Genomic DNA, 9,471 nt, shown 5'->3' with positions numbered 1-9,471 from the left:
GTTGATGAACCAATAGTAGAACTTTGTCAAACTTTTTAAACCAATGAGAGAGGTTCTTTTGTCTTTGAAAAGACACTTTAGTGAAGCTATCACTAATAGGTTGAATGCTCTTTATCTATTGGGTGCTCTACTATTGGCCTCCATACCCTACGTACACAACTCAAAGGGACATAAAGGATGTATGTCAAAGCTTACCACCATCAACACTCGAGTCATTGAGAGAGTTGTCTGATCGATGCCTTAAAGAGCTTGAACATATTTATACCTTGCGTAAAGAGATTTTCTAAGTTGTCTGATCAATGCCTTAAGGAGCTTGAATATTTTTATACCTTGTGTAAAGAGATTTTCTAAGTTGGTAGCCAACTCACACCTAGAAGCCTTACTAGCTATTCAAGCTCAAAAGTTGCCAAAGACAAAAAGGATAGGCACATGTGTAAGACAACCTTTGATAATTGATACATTTTTGGTTGGATGTTAGGACTAGTTGGGTAATTTGAATGCTTCTCAAAGTCACAATAACATTGTCATTCACCACTCCATTCTTGTGAACTTTTGGCTTTAGCAATATGTAATCAGCCTTACCCTGCATGTGTGCTCTCAGAATACCTTTCTTTTTGTGATGTGATTTAGAGAAGGATAAGTGGCACCATGGGGAGGTGGGACATTGCCATATAGTGATCAAATATTGTAGGTTGGGACATTCTCACATTGAGTTCTAGAGCAAAAACAGATATTCTCTTTCTTACACGTGGAAGGTACTACTAGAATGTGCTGGCCATGTGCATGGGGGAGCTTGTGTGATGAAAAGGAAAGAAGCAAAAGGCACAAGGGGTAGGTTGAGGGAAGCATGTAAGCTTGTGGTAGTGGTGACAAGTGAGTGGCAAGGAACATCAATTTTTAGAAAAAATCAAAAGATAGGCCTTTGTAGGTAATGGTTTCTTCTCTATTTTAAACGTATGTTGAAAGTCACGTTCACAAAAAAGACCGACAAGAGGGGAATTCTTTACACTGAGAGTGTGGAGGAGATTACAGAGCCTTTGATCTCCAGCTTAGCTTTCATGGCGTTTTAGGGTTTCTCTGTAGTGTCGTTTTCTCTGCATGTTATGTTTGGGAAAAGATGAAAAGGTAGGTGGTTGTTGTGGTGGGCTATGGAGGATCTGGGGATCGTGGCAACATTTTAATGAACAGTAAGAGGAGCCCGCAGCAACAAATCAGAGAAATGCACATGGTGTTCAAAGTCGCAGTCCCGATTACCAAGGTCTGATTATTCTTAGATTGAAGTTGGATTAAGGTACATCAAATTGTTTTTCATCACTATTGACTCTGGCAGTGCTCAACAATCAGACAGATTTTGACATAGCCACAGCTAAAGCACATATTTGCCAAACAAGTGATCAGAAAGCACATATCCATAGCCAGAGAAAGGAGGAGGGGCACCATCCAGGCTGTGGTCTTCGCCTGCTTTTGAAACCTGGGGCAATGACAGGCCTCCATGCCTCCGGCCGCCATTGCCGCCCTTCTTGAGCCTACCATACATATATAAAAAAATCCCACACGTCACGTAGAAAGAGAGAGGTTCTCTTATCTACTGCTACGTCAAATTTGATGCCAGGGTCTCCTCCATCTTGTTGACCCTCCAATTCAACAAAGGATTGCAGCTGTCTATCGATCATTGAAGGGGCCGTGGGCCCTGTCGCGACATGGGCTCAGAATTCCTCCACAATAGATGGCTCCTCCTTGTAAATGGTGATCCTTGAACATGTCGGAGAACCCTGCCCTTCTTCCTTGTGGAATCCAATCTAAAAAAGACCCCTATTTATACACCAGGGCAATGGAGATCGATGTAGAGATGCTGAGCATTTTGATACAAAAAGCATCCTTTATTCCCCACTTTTACCTCATGATCAGCCCTCGGCTTTAGCCTTTCACCACTGTTATATTATATTTTACTGTTACAACTTCAAATTCTCAGCTTCATCTCTCAGGTGCAGTTAAACCAACTTCTTGTTGGCTTCCCCCAAGCTGATTGTGTGAACAATTGGCGAAATTTCGCTACACCTGCACTCGTGATCAAAGGCATCGACTACTTTTTTCGTGTCATCAACAGGAAAAAAACTGAATCAGCACAACCACCTTCCATCAGGGTACCTGTATGTGTGATCAAGGGCATCGAATTTTTTTTTGTGTGTCACCAACAGAAAGAAAACTGAATCAGCATAACCATCTTCTGTCAGCATACTATTGGTGGCCAGGATTTCTGTTATGATCATTTCTGCTGAACTCTAGGCCGGTGGACAGTGTGGTTTTATCTTGACTAGAATAGACATGGAGCAAAAGACGGACAAAAAAAAGTACCCCCTCTCAGCCTCATCCTATACATTGCTGGAAGAGGTTGGCCAGGGTGCAAGTGCAGTTGTCTACAAGGCTAAATGCATCACACTGAATGTGATAGTGGCAATCAAAGTACTTGACATGGAGAGATGCAACAGCAGTCTGGTTGGTGCTCATATCCACTTCTTCCACCATGCTTCTAGTATTTTAATTTGGCTTTGTAAACTGAAAGTTACTGCAATTTTCTTCCTTTCTGTGCACGATTTTGAACATGCTTCTTGTTTGTATGGGTGTTGTAAAGGTTCAAAATTTGATCTGCTTTTATATGTTTGAAGTGCATCAGGAAAGAAAAATCAAGGTACTTGTCTAGATTGAGCAAGATTATGTGTGTGTGTGATAGATCATTGTTCCATGGAGATCAGATTTAGATGGTTTTATGGAAGTTCATTTATAAGCAGCACTGGAGGTGTATTTGTAAGCAGTATGACGGTTGTCTCATCCAATGTGGTAAAAGCATTCCTTGTAAACATAGTTGTTACAAGGCGCGCCTCTAACCATTAGAGGCGTTCGAGGCGTACGAGTCTTCCGAGACATTCGAGGCGTACGAGTCTTCCGAGACATTCGAGGCGTTTGGGCATAGTTGATTTTTTTTTTTTTTGGACCGTTTTCTGCCCGTATCTGACCATTTGGGATTAGCCCGTTGTTGCCTGTTTCTGACCATTTGGGATTAGCCCATTTTTGTCCGTTTGAGTCTCTAGATGAGGGCTACAAGGGCCCCTCTAAGCTCTCAAGACTCACACACTCTCTTTCTCGAGTCTCTCCCTCTCTCATACACACTCTCTCTCCCTTCCTTAAGGCTTAAACCTTGCTCAAGGCAGCCCCTCTTACACACACTCTCTCTCTCTCACACACACTCTCTCTCCCTGTCTCATACACACCCATGTGACACCCTCTCTCTCTCTCTCTCTCTCTCTCTCTCTCTCTAATAATCTATCTATCTATATATATATCTATCATTTCTATATATATATATATATATATATATATATATATATATATATATATATATATATATATATATATATATATATATATATATATATATATATATATATGTATGTATGTATGTATGTATGTATGTATGTATGTATATAATATAACAGACGCCTCTAACGTCTCTAAAAAATATGAGTCTTTTGAGGCACGTACCATACCCACCTCATAGTAAACGCCTCTGACGCCTCTAACAACACTCCTTGTAAAAAAGGAAGATCACAGATTTGCCTTGCTCTTCAATTCGAATGATTCAGTTCTCAAGTGTGCCAAGGTCTTGGTGGTGAACATCATTACTAAATAAATAAAAGCATGTATTTATGATGTGCATGCATGCATTGATTTATACTTCCATCTGTACACGTTGGATATTGGTATTCAAAATGTATTTACACAGTTGAAGAGCCCATGTATTCACATAGTTTTGTGTGTGTGTGTGTGGACGCAACTATAATAATTCAACTTATGGGACTCTTTAAGCTCTTGTTCTCTTGATGGCAAAGTTGATACAGAGCATTAAGTTTTATGGGCTTACATTGTGTGCAGGATGACATACGGCGAGAAGCTCAGACTATGAGCTTGATCAGCCATCCAAATGTGTTGAGTGCATACTGCTCTTTTGTGGTGGAACATAGCTTGTGGGTTGTCATGCCTTACATGGCTGGAGGTTCATGCCTTCACATCATGAAGTCGGCTTATTCATATGGCTTTGAAGAACCCATCATTGCCACTGTCTTGAAGGAGTGTCTCAAAGCTCTTGAGTATTTGCATAGCCATGGCCATATTCACCGAGATGTCAAGGTGCATTTGCTGATTTTTATGTGTAAGAAATTCACTGTTTTGTGTCAAGGTGCACTTTGCTTATTTTGATTTCACCAGAAGGTTTGGTATAATTCTTCACTTGTTTAATTTGGGAGGGTATATCTGCTGACACACATCAGTCTGAAATAACTGATTGATACTCTACTTGTGTTTGCAGGCTGGGAATATCTTGATTGATGGATTTGGTGCCATCAAGTTGGGCGATTTTGGTGTGTCTGCATGTATGTTTGACACGGGTGATAGACAACGTTCAAGGAATACATTTGTTGGAACTCCTTGCTGGTGCTTACATACCTTTGCTGCTTCTGGATACACAGTTATTGTAACGTTATATTATTATACAAACTTGGGGATTATGTAGTCATCCTTCTTAGCCAAGGTTCTGCCATTGCAGGATGGCACCTGAAGTGTTGGAGCAGGTTCATGGCTATGATTTTAAGTAAGTGATCATCTTAATATGAGGTTAATGGGGTCGTGATGATAACCTGAATTAGCAAGCACGAGCCTTCACATAATTTTTATAAGTATTGTCTTAAGAATGATTTGCTTAGTTTTATATGTGTGGTTAATAGTTTTTGCTCTGTCTGGTCTCAGGTTAGCTTCCTAGTAATTTGTGTTCTCTGTACTCTATTTTTGTTTTTGTGTTTGTTTTTGTTTTTTTGCAGGGCTGATATATGGTCTTTTGGGATTACTGCACTTGAGCTTGCACATGGTCACGCACCCTTTTCAAAGTATCCACCTATGAAGGTTAGTTACATTGCAGATGATTCAGTGATGCTTTCAAAGTCCCATCTTGGAAGAACGGGTAACCAACATTTTTATTCTGTCAATTTGCGAATTCAGGTTCTATTGATGACTCTGCAGAATGCACCTCCTGGTCTGGATTACGAAAGAGATAAAAGGTTTTCAAAGGTATTGTGCTGTAATCATATTTTGAGTGATTTTGTCAAAACTAGTTGATTAATTGATTCAAGATGCCAACTGTATAATGACCTACATGTGCATTTAGTCCTTCAAAGAGATGATTGCGATGTGCCTGGTCAAGAACCCTGTGAAGCGACCGACAGCAGAAAAGCTCTCAAGGCACTCTTTTTTCAAGCATGCCAGATCATGTGACTACCTGGCTCGCACTGTCCTTGATGGCTTGGCTCCACTTGGGCAAAGGTTCAGGGATTTGAAGGTACCACTGATGCTTTATGTTCGCTAGTTGTATCATGTATGTACGTGCACGAATGCATCCATCCATCAATACATATGTATATGCATACATGTACGTATTTCTGTACCTGTATATATGTCAGTACACACATCATACATACATACATACACTGCATGTATACTATATGCACATACAAACGTACATACACGTATTTCTGTACCTGTATATATTTCAGTATGCACATCATACATACATACGTACACCATGTATACATATATATATGCACATACATACGTATATACGTACATACATATGCACGTATGCACGCGCGCGCGCATGTGCACACACACACACACACACACACACACACACACATGTACGTACATACGTACGCCCATACATTCGTGCATCCATTGCATGTATGCATACATACATACATGCATACATACACACACATCCTTTGCATGCATGCATACATACATACAACTTCATATATTAATGCTACAAAGTCGGGCAAGGGATTTGATACAAATTACAATAGGTGAGACTTGTACCTTGTTTGATGTACTAGGTGAAGGATGCTGAGAGGCTTGCTCAAAAGAAGATGCCGTTTGGTGAAAAAGAGGAGAGGTCACAGGTATTCCATGACGCTGAGGCTGGGTTATTGAGCTCAATACTGATTGCATTTAAGGCTGTTCCTGACCTGAATTCCTTATTTTACATGGGTTTTTTTGGAGTAGACTGAATACAAACGGGGAGTGAGCAGTTGGAACTTTGATATAGAAGATCTGAAAGCCCAAGCTGCATCAGTAAGCTTATTGTTTTGGATGTCTTTCACAGCTCGTAGAGCATCCTATCCTATGGAATGTCTTTATTTGCTTCTGACTGTTTATTTTAACAGATGCAGGACGATGATGGCTGCTTTGCTGGGAAAGAGGAGCTCGAAAACTTAGATACATCCATTAAAGTGTCATCTGCACTGCAGACAAGCTTCTCTCAGGACAGCATAGATGACACGCATATGCCTGTTACAGTACACTCTCTCAGTGCAGAAACTGCAACTGATGTAAGTGGGCGACCATATCAGCCAGCGGCTGGTTACTTTTCACAGTTACTTAGTACAGTAAGACTAACCTACATCTACCCCATACAGGCAGGTGGGCCCTTTACAAGGGTTCGATCGGGACCTTTGCCAATTTCTCTCCAGTTGAAGTCGGAAGAGCTAATTAGGTAAAATTTTGTATTTGATTATAATTTATGATTAGTGTATTCAGTTTACACAAGCTAGTTGTTGAGTAGTACTTCATTTGCTAAAATTTGGCAGAGCATTGGGTGTTTATGAGGAGGAGATGGTAGATGAAGAGGTTCCAGAACCAAATGATGATCTTAACGTCCACCAACAGGATGCTGGAGCTTCCAAAGGATCAGAAGCGCCACCTGAGAGAGAAAACAAAGGAGATTTGAAGAAAGAGGATAAGCTACTTAAAAAGATAGAAGAGAGGGACTTGAGATTAGAAAAGATGCAACAGGAGGGTCGCCGTGCGTCAAGTGGGCCCCTGGTGCCAGAGTACATTCTTGCTGCATACCGCAGCCGAGATGAAGAAAAAGATAATGACAGGTAATGACTTGTAAGTTTATTCAAGCATCCAATAAGGAACTCCAATGAAATGAAGGATTATGCCATGGTGTAGCACAATCAACTCAAGGTTTCTACGATGCCGGATAACAGGCTACCAGCAGATGATGCATTTAGGACACGGTCGAATCATCGAGAACGAGCCTACAGTGGACCTTTAAGCTCACATGGTGCTCCTTTTGACCATCGTTTTATGAATGGATTTTCCTGTGCATCAAGACAACCCACAGGCATGTAATTGTAGCAACAAGACCATGATAAACGTATTATTCTAGCTAGATCTCTCCTGTTTGTGAAATCGTTGCTTGACGTGTCTTTTACTGTCAACAGGCTCAAAGGATGGCCAAGACAAAGGACTATATGTACAGAAAAAGGGCCGATTCTCAGTAACTTCTGCAGATGTTGAGTTGATGGAGGTATTTATCTTTCTCTGGTAACGACTTAGTGTGCTGTCGCCTGCTATCCTGTTGATTATATAAGATCATTTTGGGGGGTACAGGATCATGCGTCAACGGTGGCTACACGATGCACTGCAAGCATGCAGGTGAGTGAAGCTTAATTGCAGGTATTTGTCAACTGCTGCTACAAGCTTGCAAGCGAGGTCACATGTTAAGAATTTGAATTTGTTGCTCCTTTGCAGGCGCTTCCACAGTCATCTGCAGTTGGTATGCCTGGTGCCACCAACATGATCCCAACTGGGGCAGTACTCCTGTGTTTGCAGAATCTTCTACAACATACAGTTTCCCAACAGGTAAACCATCTTACTTGAGTTAGAATTTAAGCTCGTCTAATCATCATTCACCTGGCATGCTTAGTAAAGTTGTTAACCTGCCATGTTTAGTAAAGTAACCATGTCTGATTTGTTACAGGATCTGCTTTCAAGCTTGATAAATTGTATTGGCAGAGGTGAATCTTTGCAAGGTAAGACAGCCTGTAGTCTCGAGATTTGCTGTCATGGCACCTTAATCTTTTTGCATTTGATAATGGTGATGGTGTGGCCACCTTCAGCAGTACAAAAGTATTGGGTATTATCTGGCTACTGGCGCAGGTGCCCTAATGTTGGGAGATGCATTCCTAAGCAAGCCCTCACATTTGTTCGTGATACGTCTGCATGTATAACAGCTCAGCGTGTTAGCGATCTCTGCTCAAGGCCATCCAATGGGAGTTTGGGGGCATGCACTTCCGATTCTATGGTAAGCGAGGTATCTTTGCAAGATAAGCTTGGGATTCTTGTTGTGTTCTCTCTCTCAGACCTTTCATAGGCAACCCTTACCTTGGGTTCTTTGTGCGTGTAGGAGGTGGAGATATCGTCAGACAGAGAGCACGAACTCTTACAGCAGGTGGCGGACCTGCAGAACAGGTGTTGATATAATGGTGATTGGATAGAGCTCCCCTCGTTCAATGAGTCCACTTTTTTTGTTAGTGTTTTTAAAATATCCTCACTTTGTCTGGCCCCACAGGTTGACCAGCTTAGTGGATGAGCTACATACGCTCAAGCTCAGGAACATCGCCGTATGCCATCTTTCCGTTTCTCCTAGTTGTTAGGGGTTCAATATTGCACGTTTCTCACTGTAGTACAACTAGGATGTATTTCTGCCATAGCACAACTCTGATATTTGGGCAGAAACGCTAATCATTTCCCATAAATTCGTGTCAGGGTTGCACACCAAAACCTTTTTGGGAGTGCTTTTCTGTGGTTTGTAATAAGGCCTATCTAACATTCTGGCTCTTCAATGATGATGGATCAACAGCTTGAACGGCAATTGAATGCCATATACAACAAAGAAGAGGAGGAGCGGATACGAAGAGAAGACGAAGCCAAGGAGGACAGCTAGCTGAAGTTCTTTTGTGTGAGGCTGTGCTATTTATTCTCCCTATATTTGTTGTGCTGTACATTCAAAGCTGTAGGCTTCCCTAACTCTTCATGTGTAGAAGTCAAAGCACATTTTGTGCATCTAAAGCTTGTACTGGAAGGTGGACAGCCTTCCTGCCTTCCTGTATGCTTACTGTAAGTCAGTGCGATCGTATATTATCCAATTTCAAGTTTCCCGGTTCATTTGTCAAGAGTAAAAAATCCGAAAGATTTGTTAGAGGGGCTAGAGGGGAGCGTATATCAACTGAGCTGAAAAATTATTGATGAAACAAATTTTCCTTATCAACTGAGCATAAAAGTTATTGGAGGCTGTAAATACATGAACTCTATAACAGTATTCCGTGGTTTGCTATGGTGTGATGTGTCAATGCGGTAAGGAAGGTAATGTTGAAGTTAAAATGTGGCATATACGCTAGGTTGGCCTAATAAAGCATGAGAGAGAGAGAGAGAGGTATTAACGTCGGTAGAATGCAACACGAGGGCATATACGACCAACGGTGGGACTTGAACTCGGGTGGATCATGGCCTTTATAAGGGCCCTTGCATTAGCCAATCTGCCCCACTTGTGGGTGGCAGAAAGGTAGTCCGGTGGGACTT

General features: G+C 41.5%; 1 protein-coding gene across 6 annotated transcripts; it reads left to right on the top strand.

The window, feature by feature from the left end:
• Positions 1 to 570: 570 nt before the first annotated feature.
• On the top strand, positions 571 to 9,226 carry LOC147628933 (uncharacterized). 6 transcript variants are annotated; one of them, XR_015267860.1, is made up of 21 exons: positions 571 to 2,496; positions 3,931 to 4,185; positions 4,364 to 4,488; positions 4,601 to 4,645; positions 4,872 to 4,953; positions 5,050 to 5,118; positions 5,216 to 5,386; positions 5,937 to 6,002; positions 6,106 to 6,174; positions 6,267 to 6,431; positions 6,519 to 6,595; positions 6,690 to 6,983; positions 7,095 to 7,231; positions 7,332 to 7,417; positions 7,501 to 7,545; positions 7,642 to 7,752; positions 7,871 to 7,922; positions 8,050 to 8,194; positions 8,297 to 8,361; positions 8,462 to 8,513; positions 8,753 to 9,226. XR_015267860.1 is itself a non-coding variant. In XM_086812097.1 (21 exons), the coding sequence occupies exons 1-21, from the start codon at positions 2,326 to 2,328 to the stop codon at positions 8,834 to 8,836; spliced, it is 2,292 nt and encodes a 763-aa protein (XP_086668223.1). In that variant the 5' UTR covers positions 571 to 2,325; the 3' UTR covers positions 8,837 to 9,226. The 6 variants fall into 6 exon arrangements, 4 of the variants coding, with proteins under 4 accessions (XP_086668223.1, XP_086668224.1, XP_086668225.1 ...); XM_086812097.1 differs by having other exon boundaries at positions 8,124 to 8,194; XR_015267861.1 differs by having other exon boundaries at positions 700 to 2,496; positions 6,267 to 6,435; positions 6,523 to 6,595.
• The last annotated feature ends 245 nt before the right edge of the window (positions 9,227 to 9,471 follow it).

Source organism: Cibotium barometz, chromosome 18 (genome assembly GCF_041138505.1).
Source record: "Cibotium barometz isolate CiBa-2024 chromosome 18, ASM4113850v1, whole genome shotgun sequence".
NCBI classification, from domain to species: Eukaryota; Viridiplantae; Streptophyta; class Polypodiopsida; order Cyatheales; family Cibotiaceae; genus Cibotium; species Cibotium barometz.
Note: the sequence above shows the minus strand (reverse complement) of the source record. Positions and strands in the feature narration are given on the sequence as shown.